The sequence below is a fragment of the Suillus subalutaceus genome (genome assembly GCF_016647625.1).
Source record: "Suillus subalutaceus strain FC151 chromosome Unknown DFJ58scaffold_19, whole genome shotgun sequence".
Classification (NCBI taxonomy): Eukaryota; Fungi; Basidiomycota; class Agaricomycetes; order Boletales; family Suillaceae; genus Suillus; species Suillus subalutaceus.
This window is the reverse complement of record NW_024540268.1, coordinates 265508-284105: the sequence shown is the minus strand read 5'-3', so window position 1 is coordinate 284105 and position 18598 is coordinate 265508. Positions and strand designations below refer to the sequence as shown.

General features: G+C 48.3%; 7 protein-coding genes across 7 annotated transcripts; 5 read left to right on the top strand and 2 right to left on the bottom strand.

The window, feature by feature from the left end:
• The first annotated feature begins 386 nt into the window (after nt 1–386).
• DFJ58DRAFT_771361 (HAD-like domain-containing protein) lies at nt 387–2270 on the top strand. The gene is made up of 8 exons (XM_041389138.1): nt 387–767; nt 818–883; nt 993–1061; nt 1113–1217; nt 1266–1367; nt 1443–1599; nt 1702–1847; nt 1902–2270. Exons 1-8 carry the CDS (start codon nt 438–440, stop codon nt 2160–2162), a joined length of 1236 nt encoding a protein of 411 aa, XP_041247445.1. The 5' UTR covers nt 387–437; the 3' UTR covers nt 2163–2270.
• A 567-nt stretch (nt 2271–2837) lies between these two features.
• Nucleotides 2838–5193, top strand: DFJ58DRAFT_864619 (heterokaryon incompatibility protein-domain-containing protein; the record flags this gene model as incomplete). The annotated part of the gene is made up of 2 exons (XM_041394135.1): nt 2838–3333; nt 3362–5193. Coding segments are annotated over 2 exons (1980 nt in total), but the record flags the coding sequence as incomplete, so codon positions are not given.
• Nucleotides 5194–7401: 2208 nt separating this feature from the next.
• Nucleotides 7402–9598, top strand: DFJ58DRAFT_699195 (ammonium transporter). Its single transcript, XM_041383544.1, has 7 exons — nt 7402–7502; nt 7572–7587; nt 7650–7720; nt 7789–8205; nt 8263–8676; nt 8726–9042; nt 9095–9598. Exons 1-7 carry the CDS (start codon nt 7454–7456, stop codon nt 9353–9355), a joined length of 1545 nt encoding a protein of 514 aa, XP_041247443.1. The 5' UTR covers nt 7402–7453; the 3' UTR covers nt 9356–9598.
• A 399-nt stretch (nt 9599–9997) lies between these two features.
• On the bottom strand, nt 9998–11964 carry DFJ58DRAFT_724402 (FAD/NAD(P)-binding domain-containing protein; the record flags this gene model as incomplete). Its single annotated transcript, XM_041385107.1, has 8 exons — nt 9998–10163; nt 10223–10311; nt 10363–10827; nt 10879–11016; nt 11074–11275; nt 11324–11415; nt 11468–11652; nt 11715–11964. 8 exons carry the CDS (start codon nt 11962–11964, stop codon nt 9998–10000), a joined length of 1587 nt encoding a protein of 528 aa, XP_041247442.1.
• A 325-nt stretch (nt 11965–12289) lies between these two features.
• On the top strand, nt 12290–14509 carry DFJ58DRAFT_771352 (uncharacterized protein). The gene is made up of 8 exons (XM_041389137.1): nt 12290–13372; nt 13425–13435; nt 13486–13493; nt 13543–13812; nt 13872–13903; nt 13966–14045; nt 14102–14113; nt 14171–14509. Exons 1-8 carry the CDS (start codon nt 12516–12518, stop codon nt 14236–14238), a joined length of 1338 nt encoding a protein of 445 aa, XP_041247441.1. The 5' UTR covers nt 12290–12515; the 3' UTR covers nt 14239–14509.
• Nucleotides 14510–15048: 539 nt separating this feature from the next.
• On the bottom strand, nt 15049–16275 carry DFJ58DRAFT_864602 (uncharacterized protein; the record flags this gene model as incomplete). Its single annotated transcript, XM_041394134.1, has 3 exons — nt 15049–15925; nt 15974–16035; nt 16206–16275. The coding sequence occupies 3 exons, from the start codon at nt 16273–16275 to the stop codon at nt 15158–15160; spliced, it is 900 nt and encodes a 299-aa protein (XP_041247440.1). The 3' UTR covers nt 15049–15157.
• Nucleotides 16276–17376: 1101 nt separating this feature from the next.
• Nucleotides 17377–18219, top strand: DFJ58DRAFT_771346 (Cerato-platanin). The gene is made up of 3 exons (XM_041389136.1): nt 17377–17934; nt 18003–18079; nt 18135–18219. The coding sequence occupies exon 1, from the start codon at nt 17457–17459 to the stop codon at nt 17886–17888; it is 432 nt and encodes a 143-aa protein (XP_041247439.1). The 5' UTR covers nt 17377–17456; the 3' UTR covers nt 17889–17934; nt 18003–18079; nt 18135–18219.
• The last annotated feature ends 379 nt before the right edge of the window (nt 18220–18598 follow it).

The following is an 18598-nucleotide window of genomic DNA, read 5'->3' as shown; positions in this document are numbered from 1 at the left end:
TGGATGCGGGGATTAACACCTAAGTGTTGGACCTTCTAGTCTTAACTTGCACGCAGAGCCTTGTCAATGATATAGCACCTCCGATATCAGCATTAACGCGCCAAAAATGAAATTTCGGCGCTTGCTCGAGGAGTCGAGGCATTCCATGGCTAGCGACTTAGTAACACAAGAGTTCTGGCATTTGATCGTCAAAGATTAAAGGGAAATACATGCTGAATCTCAAGTAACGTTTTGCAGTCAAAGCAAAGCTTCCAACGACGTACAAGGAAATCGTCTAGTCAATCGCTTTCATGCTCTTCAAGTTTAAGCTTGCTTGAAGCTGGACAAACTTTGTTTGAAAGTAATTGAATACCCGCGGGCGTCTACCAAACATAACCAAACAGTGACATTCATTCGCTTCTGCCAGCTAAAAAGCACTTCACGTCCTTGCTAGTGGAATGTTTTCAGTGATCGTGCGCAGCGCAGCTCAACGACGCGCTCTCCCAGCACTCCGTCACTTTTCAACACCACCTCCATCACCTCCTCAAAATCCCCCTCCTCCACCCCCAACGTCACTTCCAAGCCTTGACTTCCAACCCGCGGAACCAGAGCCAGAAAAGACTCAGCGCACCGGTGCAAAATCATCCAAGGACTCGCTCTCGAGTATAGAGCGAAAAAGACGGTTTTTAGGACGTCTATCTCTTGGTGTACTCGCAGTTGCTCTTGGTGTGCAAGTCGTGTATCTCGGTAGAGATTGGGAAACGGATGAGTTAAAAGAACGAAAACAGGTGTGTTCATAGTTGGAACCCTTGTTCAGCGCTTATCGATTTCAAAAAAGACGGTGGAGGAGGCTCCGTCAGGAAGGTGGGAACGAACGAAGTCGAGGTTTTGGGAGCTGTTCGATGTACGTGACACAGCTAATCCCGTGCACACCAGCTCATAAACTTATTAATCATGTCAACAGTACTTCAACAAACCCCAATGGCCAGAACTACTCCCGCCACCTCTCCCAGCTCCCCATCAAAAAACCGTACACCCTCTTGCTATCCATGGATGATCTCATTATCACGTCAACTTGGGATGTAGGTTGGCTCGTTCAAGTTATGAGCATCGCTGATGATATTTCTCTTCAGCGACAGCAAGGATGGCGGACAGCCAAACGCCCTGGCGTTGATTATTTCCTTGCCTACCTGTCTCAGTTCTATGAAATTGTGATATTTACAACCCAACACCATTATGTGCGTATTATCCCCATTACCACAAGAGTCGACGCTCAAAACCAACAGACCGCCATGCCCATAATTGAGAAACTCGACCCATATAATTTCTTCATCACCTATAAGCTTTTCCGCGAAGCCACACGATCAGTGGACGGTAAAATCGTCAAGGTAACTCTCATCATCCGTTAAACTTCCACCTTACCTCCATCGTCGACTATGCGTTAAAACCTTGTCTTCTCCCAGGACCTTTCTTATCTCAATCGTGACCTCTCGAAAGTCATCCTTCTTGATACGCATCCGGAACATGTAAGCTCACATCCCGAGAACGCCGTCATCGTCCCCAAATGGACCGGTGCACCCGGAGACAAGGGCTTGATTGCCATGATCCCCTTCTTGGAGTGTATGTTCACACCTTTGACTCTTCTCAGTTAACCTTAATCGAATTTTCTCGTATAGCCATTGCAATTTACAAATCTCCTGACGTACGTACCCATTCTCCAAGCGTATGCTGGAAAAGATATTCCTATCGAATACGCGGAGAAGGAGGCAGAAGCAAAGCAAAAGCATATCGAGGAGTGGAAGAGCAAGGCGCGTGGATTATCCAAAGGCGAGTTTACGCTGAGCGGCATGTTCGGTGGTCCGAGTGAAGTCAGTTTGTTCTCATCTTATTTACGTGCCATGACTGACTCTACTATTACGCAGTCCTCGCGCTCGCCTGTTCCTTTGACATACCTCGAGCAGAAACGCCTTGAGGCCCAGCGGCAATATAAAGAGGAGCAGCTGTACATTGCGACGCACAAGGATGAGTTTGAACGGCTGTTGGAGGAGGATAGGCAAGCGATGGCGCGGGAGATGAGCGGGAGTTTGTGGGGCGCGTTGGATGCGATGGCGGGGAAGAAGGCGGGTGCTGCGAAGGTGGACGCGGACGCGGATGCGAAGGGAACGAAGGTGCAGGTGCAATAGGCGGATTGTGATGCACACAACTAGACTGGAGTTATTTACATCTACGCACACATATTTGTTATTGTCATTATTGCTCTCCACTCTTGCACTGCAACGGTCACCCTTATAAGTCGTATTTCTCAGAATCCCTGCTCTCCGGCACGTGCCAGTCTTGAAGCTTGAAGCTTGTATTTGATGCCGGTGCTACTTGAATACTCGCTTGACTTCCTTCAAGGTTAAGATCAGCCAACTTGAGGCCAGTTTGTCGTCCAATGTTTGACTACGAAATTGACTGCAGTACGGGTGAGTAAACCGCACTTGGATGCATTTGTGTTCATACTCGACATGCATGACTCTAGTCCCCAGCTGCACGCGCACTATCACAATTTATGGTCATTCCTTACGAGTCCGGTACTGCTAGTACATGTTCAAGCAAGCTCGTGACGTGTCCGACCTTCTCCCGGACTCGGTCTCATTGAGGTGGAACATACATGACACAACAATACAATGTGCAGCTCGAAATTCCCTCGAATTCGTCCAGAACAGCTATCTTCTGTTTCCCAATCGGCAGGAGAGAGTTCGTAAAAGGTCCGCCGGCCATCGTCTTATTTCAAGATCGAAGAAGGAAGACAGTCTAAGAACCGCTGGATCTGCTGGCAGCTCACCACGATGTCCACGCAGTTTTGTTATCAACCTCTATCCACCATCGGCTCCATCAGGCTTCTCCGAATTGGCAAATTTGTTTCCACCTTACAATACGACCTCATCGAGGTCAACCTTGAAAATAACCCCGTTTACGATGCGCTGTCCTATACCTGGCATCTGGGAAAACAATCAAGCACGAGATCCGGAGTTGATTCAGAGTTTGGAGGATCGATCAACTGTAATGGGATGAAACTCGACGTGACTGCCAACCTTAGAGATGGCTTGCTTCGTCTAGAGCAGTTTCGCCAGGAAACGCTTATCTGGATCGATGCGATTTGCATCAATCAACAGGATCTGCAAGAACGCAGCGCCCAGGTCAATATGATGGGTCGCATCTTTCGCTCTGCACGCACGGTAGTAGTCTGGCTTGGAGAGCCACCTGCAGACTACGAATATGCCATTCGATTCATGGAGCGGCTGCCCTGCATTAAGGAGCAGCAGTCTGAAAGTCTGACAGACTATGAGAATGCTGCCATCGCTACACTGCGTGAGATGACCCCTCCCGCCCATAAAAGGTGAATGGCTTTCCATCGGTGATTTCTTCTGCCAAACATGGTTCCAACGGTGTTGGGTCATCCAGGAAACTGTTCTCGCTAGTACCATTGAGGTCTACAGTGGACCGACCCATATCCCCTGGAGTCTGCTGCAAAATGCTGCGCGGCTCCTCGACGTGGTCCGTCGCCGGTCCTTCTACTTCCAAATGTGGAAGAATAAATCCATGACCATCTTGGGCTCAATCCCCATGATACTGCTTGCACGCGAGCACTGTCACCGCGGCAAGCTGTGGCAGCTTGATACCCACCTTGCCCTGAGTCGCACCTACCAAGTCACCGACCAGCGTGACAAGATCTTTGCCCTACTTGGCATATCGGATAGATCGTCGCTGGAGTCCCCAGTGGTGGAACTCGGCGTGTTCAACGTGGATTACACTAAATCTGTCGAGCAAGTCTATGCCGAGTGCAGTGCGCATTTGGTCGAGGGTCTGGCAGGGTACTCTGTCCTCTCTATGGTGGAAGCCCGCTCATATCCTGCACCTCGCCCCATCCCCTCGTGGGTGCCGGATTTCAGCGTTCCACCGAGCCCTCCACCACTCGCAATCCGTGGACAGTGCCCTTTTTCTGCAGGTGTATTCACCAGTCCTCTACCTACCCGACCCACTATCTCCCCTAATAAGAAAGAGTTGTACCTCCCTGCGGCCGCACGACTGGGCCGCATTTCCCGTACGTCGGAGACAGGGGAAGAGATATATTCCCTTGAGCGCATGACACATTTCTTCCGCTTGCTCGCTGATCCAGCTCTACGTCTCGCCAAATCTGCGACCCCAGCAGCAGCAGCAGAAGCACTATGGCGCACCCTCATTGCCGACCTCGCTGAAGAGCAGCACCCCGCGCCTGCCTGCCTTGGCACTTCATTTAACCAATGGATTGCCTACCTCGTTGTCCGCGCTCTTGACACTGCTTCCCGTGCCTCTGCCCATGCTGCTGATCATTTCCCCGATGGGGAATCTCCACCTGAACCTACCCTTACATCCGATGCTGTGCGCGATTTTATGTTTTCCGCCGATCACATTATAGGCCTGCGATCTGCTCCACCAGAATACCGCTACTCCGACGTCCATGCTGCAGTGCTCGACTTCATAGCAGCATGGGATGGTGCAATGCCTTTGCGGGAGCTGCTGGACGCGACGAGGGTGGCTGTGGCGGCAGGAGATAAGGCCCCACTGGAGGCGACGCACAGGTTTGTGGGAGCGTTCTCGTGGATGTGTTCTGCGAGACGAGTGTTCAGCACAGAGGAGGGAGATCTTGGGATTGCACATCAAGGTGCGAGGGTTGGCGATGAGGTGGTGGTAGTGCCAGGGGCAGCGGTGCCGTTTGTGGTGAGGGAGGTTGAGGGTGGTGCGTATGCCTTGATTGGGGAGGCATTCGTGCATGGAGCCATGGACGGGGAGGCGCTGGAGGGGAAAGATCCATTGGCCTTGGAGGGTCTGCGCTTGGTGTGAGGACTGACCTTTGCATTGCACCTGATTATGATGGATATCAAGAACTCAGTGCCATGTATTTCTAGAGGTTATGGTCGTGCTGAATAGTTTGCACACAGGTTTGTTGACACCCCACAAGTTGGGATATATATACTCACCGCTCAGAGATCGTAGCTAGCGGCCGTTCCTACGAGCATATATAAATCGTGGCCCTGAAAAACCAAGATTATTGCCTTGCTTGCACGCTCCCCGATCACGAAGCCACATCAGGATGTAAATCACGTGGGGTTTCGGCACATCGAAACCACGAGCATTCTGGAATTTCTGCTGATGTATTCAATACTCTATGCATTCAGAATTTCACGCGTCCTGTCAGGCCTTCTTCGCAGTATTGCTCGTAGGGTCGTGATGTATTATGACGAGTCATAATTTTAATAAGGAACAATGCATTCCCAACTACATTAACTTAAACTTTCGGGACTAGTTTGGTGAAGATGGGTGCACTTGGTTTGAGGGAATCGGGTGGGTGTCGATAAAAAATCCTGGGAACACATTGGACTTGGGTGAAGAAGTCAGATATACTCATTTATCCACCGGGGGGCCTGTCGGGACTTAAACCATCCATGCTGCTAACTCAATGGTCAGACCGTGACTGTGGCTTAGTGCAAGGTCGTCGAGTGGTGGCAAGAGGCTAAAATGCGGGTGGGACACGTACATCCCTGCGATGCGGCAGTCATAACTTACAAAAATGTCAAAGAATACGACGTTGCGGGAACAATACGTGTAGGGTGGGAGGCCGCTAGGAGCGCAATAGAAGATACCATAAGCCAAGTGCGCTGACAGGCATCAACACTCAAAGCAGCAGTGTTCTTCTCATAGATGATGCCAGTCCAAGTCGCCGACAGATATATCGATACAGCCCTGTAAATGTTGTTGCCCAGGTATACAATAGTTCCGAGGACATCAGATTGTTTCGTGTCAATTCCCAGGCGGCAGTACATACACGTTCATTGTTGACGGAGATCTAGTTAATCGAATATCTTGTAGTATTCGTGGGACTCCTCCAAGGCAACTCTGTCATTCACAAAAAACAGGATGTTAACTTCTTGACTCAGCAGAAGGAAAAGTAGGTTGGTTGACGGTTGACGTGTCTCGACTTGAGACAGCAGGCAACCTATGTAAATGCTGATAGTGCAATCCCACGCGAAGCAATACGGACTCGGGGATAAAAGTTAGAAAGATAGTAGGGTGTAACAAAGGACTGACGAAGTTTGTAGCTTGTATCCCTACCGCCGTCGGAGTCCGGTCGCGTCACAGGCAGCGGTAAAATAGCCCGGGCCCATCAAAGCTCAACAGTGGATGGTGACATGCTGGAGAGCCCTGGTGAGAGTTTTTGTTGTAGGGGTTGACTGGCATAATAACCGTCCCGACACCCGTGCCTCGTGTCAGAAGTATGCATTCTGCGATAGTGAGGCGTTAATAGCATTGTCAACCTTGGACTTCGAAAGCATTGAGATTCGACTCGTAGCTGAGGCATCTCTGCAAATTATATGCTTGAATTCCTGATATTTTGCTGCGAAATATATCACGATTGTTGTTTGACTTCATGTTGAAACGATTGAAGCTTTAAGATTCAATTCATGATGTGGCTGTGTCGAAATTGCTTTCAAAATCTTACTATTAGCTATGACTAATTCAATAGATTGTCTCCTTTTGTCTTCGCTTCAGTTCAGACAATATGACGATCTCTGCTGCCGTAATGCCAACGAATGGTAACAATGGCAACATTCCCATTCATCTTTGTCCAGGTGGACTCCTTAAAGGAAAATAAAGAAGACAAAGTTGGATGCGTGACAGGTCGGTACATTCTACATCGTCACGAAATCAGACACTAATATCACCTTGTAGTATTGTTCCTGAAGTTCATACGGAGGAGCTGACGCAGTCCAACCCAGCAAGAATGTACCAGGTGATTAACGACCAATAGTAGCACGGAGGCATGACAGCCAGCCTGACTCGGACTGGAGAACTTTGACAGCTCTGACACCATAACCATTTAAGGTGATTGAAAGTTTTATGATGGAACGAACGCCCATTCCGCCCTGTAACAGCCTGTAACGATGGCCTACTAGGAGCCTATCGATTAAGATCTTGGCCAGGCATGCATACAAACATATTGCTCCATTATGTTTGAGATTGCATTGATGAATATGACGTAGTATAGCCTCCTGATGAGCTTCATCGCACTTTTATGTATGCTGCCACATGCATGCCACGACACAGTTCTGTGTACTACTACACATTTCAACCACATTGTGACACGTACCCTTGTTGTTTCTGGTCGCGGCACGCCGCAGCCTGGTGCGAGCAGTGATCACAATTCATCAGCTGCCATCTGCCACGTCGGATTTCAATAGCTCATCCCCGCATTTCCTTGGCTGGAGATCATGACCACCGCTGCTCACACGATGCGTCACCCGTTATTTTTCCTCGGCAACGTAATTTAGACCAGATATGTGCATGCAAGGTTACGCTGTGACTATAAATTAATCGTTGGGTTGTAGAGGAATAATATCCGTTCGTGGCTCTCCAGACAGTCAACTAAGTCTACCGTCACTCATTCGGCAAGATGGTACTGACGAGCATCATCAATGTGTCCAATGCTATCTTGAAAAAGAGTGCGTCCACAACGACAACTACTTAGCAGAGACACTGATATGGAACTCGTCATCTTGCACTACCTACAGGAAATGGTGACCCACCGTGAGGCCATAGTGATTCTGCCAACAAGTCTTCGAACCCAATATTTCTCTCATATCTCACAGGTTCGATGGTGGAGATGTCTCTTTCATTATTGTGGCATCTGCCATGGTATTTTTCATGATACCTGGTCTCGGTTCGCATATTTCTCTCTCTCTCTAACTTTTGGTTATATCCACTGACTTATGGTCACATTATTTCCAGCTTTTCTGTATTCTGGATTATCCAGAAGAAAGTCAGCATTGTCGCTTATCTGGGTAGTTTCTGCCAGCAATGCAGTCTGTATCTTCCAGTGGTACTTCTGGGGTTATTCTTTGGCATTTTCACCAACTGCAACCAATGGATTCATCGGCAACTTGGCAAACTTTGGCCTGATAAACGTCCTCAACGAACCTTCCCCTGGTTCCCCTCTAATTCCTGCGCTATTGTACGCACTATACCAAATGGAATTCGCATGCGTCACAGTAGGAATACTGGTGGGCGGGATCGCCGAGCGAGGTCGGGTACTCCCAGCCATGGTCATCACATTCTTTTGGATGACCTTGGTTTATTGCCCCCTTGCTTGCTGGGCGTGGAACATAAACGGCTGGGGTTATAAATTCGGTGTTCTTGATTTTGCAGGTTAATTAGTCCTTCCCTACTGCCGTCCAGATTTTCTGATATTCTGTGATCTACAAGGTGGGGGTCCCGTAGAAATTGGAAGCGGGGTAGGAGGTCTTGCCTATGCCTGGGTGCTTGGCCGCAGACAGGACAAGGAGCTCCAGAACTTCAGACCACACAATGTTTCCATGGTCAACTTGGGCACCTTTATCCTCTGGTTTGGCTGGCTAGGTTTTAACGGTGGGAGCGCTTTTGGTGCAAACATGCGCGCCGTCATGGCCATGTGGAACTCTATGATCGCTGCTGCGTTTGGCGGTATCGTTTGGTGCCTCATCGACTACCGCCTGGAGCGGAAGTACAGTATGGTCGGATTCTGTTCGGGAACCATTGCTGCTCTCGTTGCGGCCACGCCTGCTTCAGGATACATCAAGCCCTGGGCAGCAATCCTTATGGGCATTTTCACCGGCGCTCTGTGTAATTACGCAACTAAATGTGAGACTACTGAATCATTCTGGAGTGCGGATGCTGACGCAACCTTCAGTGAAATTTCTTCTCGCAATAGATGATTCACTTGATCTTTTCGCTGAGCATGCTATTGGCGGGATCCTGGGTCTCATGACGAACGCATTTTTTGCCACTGAGGTCGTTATCGGCTTAGACGGCGTCAACACGAATGTCATCGGCGGCTGGGTCGACCACAATTGGAAGCAGCTTTATATCCAGTTCGCCTATGTCCTCGCGACATGCTTATATACATTCGTCGTCACTGCCCTGATTGTCCATTATGTCGACACAGTCCCTGGCCTCCACATACGCGTAGCAGCTGGGAGCGAGACAGTCGGTCTCGACGAGGTCGAGGTAGGCATGGATATACTCTTGAATGTTCCCTCAGCCTAACAAGATAACCCAGATCGGTGAATACGCGAATGATTATATCGAAATATGGCGTGACGTTCTGGAGCCGAACCCCATGGCCAACACAGATGCACGTGATTCAACGCTCGACACGATCACCTGTGCCGCTGGACGCAGCCAACCAACCCTTTCGCAAGAAATTTCAACGCGCAATTTGCGGGTTCATGACAATTTTGACTCGGATAAGTTTGAAAAGCCCGTTGAGCTAGAAGTACTGTCAGGGCGGGGCGAGGCCAGAGTCTCTATAATTGCATGAGGATATGGGCTTGGTCTTGGATTATTCACTGGGTGAACATCCATGATTTACCTTCGCCTATCGTTTTTATCACAAGCATTGTATGCGCTCGCTTTATTTCTTTTGACAGCCACTAATTGCTGCATCTGGAGTCGTTGACCCTATGACGAACGAATCTCATGCCTCACGTCACCCCAAATAATTTGTACACGCCGTAGTAGTACACACTTGCAATTTGCGACTTCAAATAGTATTATTGTCTTTATCGTGCACCGTCTGCGAGGTCGAATGTCCCATTTCCCCTCAAGGTTCTTTAAAACCTCAGTCACGCGGCGGGCGGCAGCCAAGAGTCGACCTCCATGTGTAACGGCTTGTCAGTATTTACTAGGGCCAGTAATCTGGCTCAACAAGATAGCCATCATCTCAAAGGTCCGATTGCATCCGTCACGCGATGATGGGAATTGGGATATTGCTAACTTCCCTTCTGTACTCACTTGGCTATCAACACCCACAAGAAGAGGGAGTATCAAATGGGTAGTGTACAATTCCCTATAAATATATTGTGCAACAAGTTAAGTACGTCAGCTAGCACCTTACAACACTGGTGGGTCGAAATGTGGATATATCTCATCCTGGTAGCATATTCATCGGCGCTTGGACAATCTAACAATCCCAGCCGAGCACAAATTCAGCTGGCGCTGCGGTTTGGGTTGCATTTTCGGTTCCTGAGAGCAGAGCGCCACAAATGCCAGTTCCAAATTCTTCATGCAAGAGTAGATCGACGACGTTACGCGAGGCTAGGGTCTCGGTTTCCATAGTCGAGATGAACCTAGGCCAAGGTTGATGTCAGTATAAAAGCAAAAAGAAACAGTGTCATTCCAAACGTACGGCTCAAAAGCATTCACGTAGTAAAAGCCTTGATCGAGCTTGACAGGAGGAAATTCTGATGTAGGAAGCAACAAGGGGTATGCCTGCCACTGATGACGTCGTTAGCATCCCGCTTGCCCATGTAAACGGTAATGATTTACCAATTTCCTATATACCCAACTGACATTACCAAACACTGTCTCGAGCCATTCATCGGTGACACGATCTTTGGAGAAAATTTTCACGGTCGACTCAGGGTCTGTTACTGCGTCTCCTGCCGCTCCGTCCACCTTACGAACCTTCCCGTGGTAAGAAATTGAATTAAATTCGGGCTCCACCCCACCCGCTCGAGCACCCTCGTAGGTGGACAGAATTGTTGCTGGCACCTGAGCATTGGAGGCGAGGCCAAAGTACTCCGGCCTGGGGTGTTCGGAGCGTGTCGTTAGCAACGTGACGTGCAAATGCACATATGGCTGCGGAGGGATGAGTTCAGCCAGATCAGACGGCAGGATAATATCAGTCTGGTGGAAAGGTGCAGCAAGGATAACTCCCTGATACGTCTGGGAACCAGCCGATGTGTAGACAGTCCACAAAGAAGTGCCTGATTTCCGTTTGATCTCCTTGACCTAACATATTGTCAGTGGTCAAACACAAATCTAAGAGAAAGAGACTCCAACATTCGTGTTCAAAAAGACCTTCGCTGTCGAATTCTCGAGAAATTGCTCAAATATGCGGAAATTTCCTGCTACAACACCAGATGCACCACTTGCTGCCATTGAAGCTGCGCCTCCGAGGGCGTGGATCTTGTCCACGTTCTGATGTAACGTCAGTTGACTGATATTGCAGTAAACTATTTGGAAAGTATGACACACCTGCCCGTAGTTGACACGCGTCGCTGCCTCAACAAGCTCTCGTGTAAAGAGCGGAACAACGCCATTACCTTCCCAAAAATCCGAGGCGGTTTGGTTAGTCAGGGACGCCCACTGGAACCTCTTTGAGAACACTGATAGATCATCCCAGCGAGGAGAGTCGGGGGTGTAGAAGTCGAGGAAACGGTCGATCACTGACTGGACACTGTATTCCTAATGAGTCCCGAATATTAAACGAGCGAGAGAAACTTACATAGCTTTCGTTTTAGTGGGTGCGGTGTAGCCATACCTCCATAACACCTTCAAGGTTGCCCACCAGCTTTTCAAATAGCTGCCGCTTTCTATCTTCGATGCCGTATAAAGTTTTGTAGGCAAATTTGTATCAAAAGCAGCTCACCACAAGTACGAAATTCTGGCCATCCCAAATACCAGTGTTCGAATCATCATCTTCGAAGGCTGTCAGAGTCAAGTTGAATTCCTTGGAAGCTCTCATTAGATTCTTGTTTGCGTCGACGAATATAGAAGCTCCTAGTTCCAACGGAGCAAACGTAGTATCGTTGTAAGGATATACTACGGTGCTGCCTGCGGGAGAATTTGTCAATAAAGATGAGCACTGTTCGATAGACAGGAAACTAGAAACTTACGACCTCCGATATAATCTGAACGCTCATATACGTCAATTTCAACGTCAATTCCGAATCTTTCCTTCGCTTTAGATATCCAAAATGCAGCTGAGGAGCCTCCCGCGCCTGCACCAATGATGGCTACTCTTGGAGAAACATGAGCCTGTTCTATGTGGGCAGAGTCTTTTGACTTGAAAAGAGGAATGCTGAAGGGAAGTTGGAAAGCAAGGCTGGAGCAGACGAAAAGCGAGTATATGAGGAGACGGTGCATGACTTTCGATCTGAGTAGGAGTACATACAAACCAAGCATCTACTGCACAGCGAGGTCGTAAATATGTACAAACACAGTTTCACCAAAGCGTGTTTTCATACAATTAAAGTTTCATACGCGTATTTTCACTTAATTTATGATCGAGTGACTTTGTTCGACCAGGTACAAGGAGACTATTAGTACTACGTATACAACACCGTCGGGGGAGACGACAAAGAGTGTGTGGGCCGATTAACCACTTACTGCATACTTCAGGTGCGCGGAGTCGGAACTTCGAGCTTTATTGTCGGAAGAATTCCGTGAACAGCTGCAGTATACCATGCTAGTACTATATCATCGTAGTGCAACCTGCAGAGGCCTATAGTAGCTTGGGGTATCGATAAGGTACGTACGAGTGACTCACCCGCGAGCTCACAGCTTGGCCCCACGGGCCGAAACCACGTCTAGATTTCATAAATAAGCGTATATAGAAGGGCTGTAACTTGTACTGGTGTTCCCACTGGTACTACATCACTCTTCACCATCATATCAACGAGCAATTCGTGTCGACAATGGCAGCGACGACACCCCTGAATCACATTTTCAAAATACCGTCAGAGATAATCGAACATGCTCTTACACTTTGCCATCCTCGCGACGTTGCATCGTTCTCACAGACCTGCCAGAAAGCACTCCGCCTAGTTTATGGGAGCCCAGATCAATATCTCTGGCGTCAATTATTCCTTCTCTTTCCCTTCGACGACCCTCTGCGGATCTCATCCCCATTTCAGGAAGATGGTCAATTCAGCTGGAGGAAGGAGCTACACCGGCGAATGAAGGCGCAATCAATCGCCTGTCGCACAAGTTCAACGCTTGAGGACCTCTTGACGGCCATCGAAACCTTTATTTCTGTCGTGCGCAGCGCAGCTCCCGTCACATGGGGACATGAACGCGTTTCATCTCCCAATTTATTGTGGGTTGTTGAAGTGTTGCAGTCCACAAACATGCTTCGCTCTCCATTACTCTTCTCACAAGAGGGTAACCAACCGTTGGCTCGCCTGCGAGCATACCTTGCACTGACATTGGACGAGTACGATGATGATGACGTCGAAGGGAAGGAAAGATTGAAATCGATACGGATGAGGAGTCGCTCTCAGGTCTACGACCTACGGAATTACCATCAAGACAACGAATGGGGCCCATTCAACGTCACAACAGGAGAAGTAGATTGGACTCACATAGAGTCAATTATCAACGTTGTATCTATGAACCTTTCTGACCGTCCACATGATTGGCCGGATACAAGGCCGCGCTATGGGCTCGAAGCTACTCGAGCATACTCAGCACCCGGTACCACAACACCAGCAACAGGTGATTGGGCTGGTATTGAAGGTCACTGGAGGAGATATGTCTGCTTCATGGATTATCGGTATGACTTTTGTTTACCTTACTATTCGCCCAGCACTCAAGTATCTCACCAGAGACTTGTTTGGTGAGCATACTTGTAACCCGAATTCTTACATTCATTCATATGTTCATCAGCATTCAATGTAATGATTTCCTTTGTGAGACTTACCCTGATATTCAAACATTCTGCAGTATGAAAACAGAGGACGCGGACAACAAGATGGCACCTACTTTGACACTCCAAATTTTGAAGAAGTTGCGCGCCTTGTTGAGCTCAAGCTGAGGCTCATAGACGCTCAGGAAATACCTGAAGTCTACATACTCGACCGCTTCCCTGATTCCCCGTACAAGCACTACCCAACCTTGTATTTCACTGGATCATCTTGGGGCATACAGGGTAACGAGGCGACTGTCGTTGGCTCTGTAGCCATGTCGGAAGGTGGCGTAGTACGATGGCGATTTGTGAGCCCTGTTATTATTACTCATTAAATACGAAACCGAAATGGATTGAGCTATCCCAGGCATCTATTGCCAATTCGCACATTCAATGGAGGTAAGTCGTAGGATGTTGCAATGTCCAAATGCTTATAATACACATTTTACCATAACATTCAGTTCCGAAGGGGTGCAAATCGGCGGCATCGCCAGTGCGTTTGGAGTAATAGGAACATGGACAGGAATCCGTCATGATCACGGTAAGTACCTATTAGTTAGCTTTTAATTTGAGGCTAAACAAGTTCTACTTTCACAGGCGATCCTGTTGGTATGCAACATGTGTCCGTTATGTATCCTTATACTCATAAGCTCTTTTGCATCATAGGTCCCTTTTGGCTTTACAAAGTAGAGGATGATCATCCCATTTATATGCGAGCTTTCATGAACAATTGAGCCAATGCTGTCATGATCGTGACGTCGACCAACACAGATACTGTTTTCTTGTGGACAAGTGTTTTGAATATTGCTTTCGTTGTATATCGTTATATATATACCCCACAGAACATTGTTACCAGCACATTATTATTGCATTCATTGGCCTGCTCAACAGGTGTCCTGCCTGTGGGGAATTAGTACATACACGGGCAACTCTGTCGTAACGGACTAGATAGAAAATCGATGGGATGTAACTCATACAATGTCTGCAGTATTTTGCTGGTCGGAATTCGAGGCTGAAGGCCAGTTGACATGTTCACTAGCTGGTCTACTACCAGGACTTCGGGTAGTCGGAGTATTGACAGGAAATATCGTACTCAAGCGAGGCCGAGTAGCGGAGATTGATGGATTCACTGCGGAGGTGATAGTTCGCATAGAGATACGATAGAACTTACCGAGCCAGATCGCGCACAGCTGCTCGACTCGACGTCCACTGCGGAGGAGACAGAATGTGATCGCAATTGGCTGAGCACGACAACTCCTAGGGTGTACACATAGCATTATTGCGTGTGGACACCATAAACTCTCCGCTTGCAAATGGTGGGGACTAAGTCCATGAAACGCTTGCTGTTTGAGGTTCAGAGCAAACCTCCACATCATTGTGACCTTAAACCGTCGGTCTATGACGGATATGAACTTCAAGCCGGGCTCACAGTGAGGCTATGACGAAATCATCTGAGTCAATCGCTGTCATTGGTGGTTTACTAAGAAACACTCACAGAAGTTCAAGCCTGTGCACAGCGAGTAAATCAATAAATTTCTGAGAAAACACTGTAATGGAGATATGCATATTGTGCAGTGATGTTTTCACCCCCTGGTGAGCTCTGACAATCATGATTGCCAACATCAGATTTATGGTGCAGATGACGCTGTATGCCTAGTGAGCTCTGAGCTTGGTTTGCGCACCTGTGGTACAGTAGCCCGTCTGCGAAAAGAGTACAGAGAACATGCCCCGCTTCTTCACTGCGGATTGAAAGAAGCGTGCGGTTTCAACGACCTTATTCAAGCGCTCTCGATAAAGCCATTTATTCAATGTTATCGCCGACTCCTTCAACAAAGCTGGACAACGGCCCACAACGAGATCCCTATTGTGCGATTCTACCCATGCAAGAGCCAGGAGAGCATTGGCTACTGGGAAAGCTGCAGATGACGGCGCCCCAGACAGGAAGAACTCTAAAATGCGCATTTCACTGGCACGTTCCTCCATTTCGCCTGCCACTGGCTCGACAGCCTTCGAGAACTCCAAATCCAACGAAACTAAATCTAGCATACTTCCAAGAGTAGATTGTCGCGGAGCCTTGAAGATAGCCTTTCGAATCAGAGGGGTCGATGGCGGATCCTTGGGTTTAGGGATTGCCGGCGATATAACAGCAGGAGGAGTGATTAGTGCACCGCGTCGCAGGAATGTTTGATAATCCTGTCTAAGATGCAGGAGCGATTGATGGGCCAAGACATTCCACAAGCTCGGGCTATATTTTTGGTCACCAAATAGGGCTGTTCTGCGGGCGCTCCCGGGCCATGTCGAGGATTCGTCCGAAACCAGTTCCGCTATTAACTCAGAGTACGCGAACACCATGTCCCGAGTCGCAATCCCCGAGACAACCGTTACATTTGGATCTGGGGCAAAGGTGCTAACTTTGATCGGCTGAAAAAACCCTTGGAATGCAGATTTGCTGCTTCAAAGGACGATTACCTGAGGAATATACTCGTCAAATAATGACTCCGCGAACTCCCAACTCATCACAGCGGCGAGGCCTATCATAAATGATCGAACCAACAGCGACCACTGGTGTAATACGGGGTAGAGTTAGAGCCTGGCATATACCCTTTGCAAAATATGGTAAAAACGACCGGACAATAGTGCTCACCACTGGAAGCTCTAAGAGCACCGTGACTGTCGGTCCTTCATCCTACGGCGGCCCCACCCCTCTTTCGTATTTCCTTATCCTTCACTTGTAACAGCGCCTGGACGCGTTTACTTTTGATATCTCTCATTTTGCACTGGCTACTACCTTTTGCTTCTTAATGTCAAACGCACTGCAACACATTCATTCTATCCTGTATCGAAACAGGCGCTGGCTACCTGCTATTCATGCCATCATTGGCAAAAATTTTAGATTCAATCGGGACGCTCGTCACTTTATCGGCCACTGAGCCCACGTCTCAGGGGATATTTCTTATTGAACGTTCATCTGTACATGATCTGCTGTAAGTACCTTCATCTTCGTATGCATCACCCCTACTCCATTCCTTCAAACCTCCCAACACATTAGAAGAAGGAAGTTAAATGACCCGGGCCGGTATTGGCTCTGTCTAGCTAGCTATGGGGAGGCTACCATCGCCACGACGACGTCCAACCCACACCTTACTCCATTATTGGTTCCGAATCCACCATGACCTTACACTCAAATCCTCCTGGTTAGCTCTCAATCACCATCTATACATACGGCCCTCCCGATACCGCTACGAAATAACTAGCCATCAGGCTTAATATCGGATAGAAAGGGGCACACGGAAATTGTTAGACGGACCTCTTATCAACAAGAATTATTATGAGAGGCGCCAGCTCATGACAAGCGTGCGCAGGGCCTTCTCGAGCTCACCCTCTAATGACGTTCTCTGCATGGGATATAGCGCTGCTGATTCACCCGTACCTGACAGGCTCGCTCCTTTTAACTATTTCATCGACACCAGTTGCATAGTTTTCGCGTCACGCGCCGCTGCCGGTCAAGCCTTGTTTTTTCTGCATCATGTTCCCTCGTGGCATTACAGATTCCATCATTTCCGCTAACCACGTTCTAGGACCAGCAGGCTACAGACTAGACACTGGTTTCCATGCCGATCAGAAGATTATTATCAATCCCCGAAGCTCAGTCTTCCATTACACTCGCGCGTATATTTGATCGCCGCCTTGACCATCGCTCTTCCCAACACGAATTAATGACCTAAATGGCGCGGTTATGACTTTCCGAGTGCGACGAGTCTCTCAAAACACTTTCAGCCACATGCGCCGACGTTTCAGGGTGTATGCATCCAATCGGAAAGTCGAAACATCAACGCATAAAAGGAGGCGACTTTTGAAAGCAAACCTCACCTCGGGCCACAACTTTGAGCTCATTCGTTCCTCAGCTATACTATTATACTCCATACACCTCACAAGTAAAGTGCTTTGCATCATGAAATTTTCATCCGTCCTCTTCTCCTTCTCCATCGCCGTCTTTGTCCTTTCCTCTCTGGCGCAAACGACAGAAACCCTTTCATATGATACCACGTATGATGACGCCTCTCTCTCCCTTTCCAGCATCGCTTGTTCAGACGGCACCAACGGGCTTGAGACAATGGGATACACGACCCTTGGATCACTCCCCACATTCCCTAACGTTGGCGGTGTCTACACCGTGACGGGCTGGAATTCCGCTGCGTGCGGAAGCTGCTATAATGTCGCATACGGAAATAACGTCGTTGCTATCCTCGCGGTTGACATATCCAAAGCCGGCCTCACCATTTCAGAGACGGCGATGAATACCTTGACTGGTAATTCGGCCGTTGAGCTGGGAAGAGTGGACGTTACGGCAACCCAAGTGGATGCGTCAGTATGCGGCTTGTAGTTCCATTATGCCGGAGTGTCGAAACGGTATGTATGCTATTGCAGGTCTGTTACGCCTTCATTGAACATTTACTCCTTCTGCAACAGGTAGACAATGTTGGGACTTGGCACTTACAGTTTTGATGGACTTAAACCGCATATCAAAATTAGCTGAATAAACGAACGGCAGACTTTTACTTGGTGAAATTACTTCTATATGTAGTAAGCTACGGCTGTTTTGGATTCATCGATTTACAATTGTACATACCTGCATCGTCCATGGATTGTTCACGTACGGTGTCGTGGACTTGACAGTGTTGCGGACCAACTGTAACTAGATAATCATATCGCAGTATAGACATTCGGATTTAAATTGTATCACGAACGACTCGGTTAGGCATCGTCCAATCACAATCGCTTATGTCATCAATACGCGAGACATCCTTGTGAATGCATTTTTTTCTCTTCTTCATACTTAACAACCTTCAGCCAGCTTTGCCTTTGCAGAGTAACTCTTAGCCAGCCTGCCTTGGCTTTGGGTATTCGGATGGATGGGAGAAGAAAGGCATACTAGGAGTTCAATTAAGCCGGAGCGCCTCCCAGACTCTATGCCACTGCCTTTCGAGGCGGCTTGGGAAGTGCTTGACTATGCAACTCTGACATCTTCGACTCAGTGTAGCCACTAGAGCCTAGTAGTAGAAGAATCACTTCAATCAATCATTTCCTTGAAGA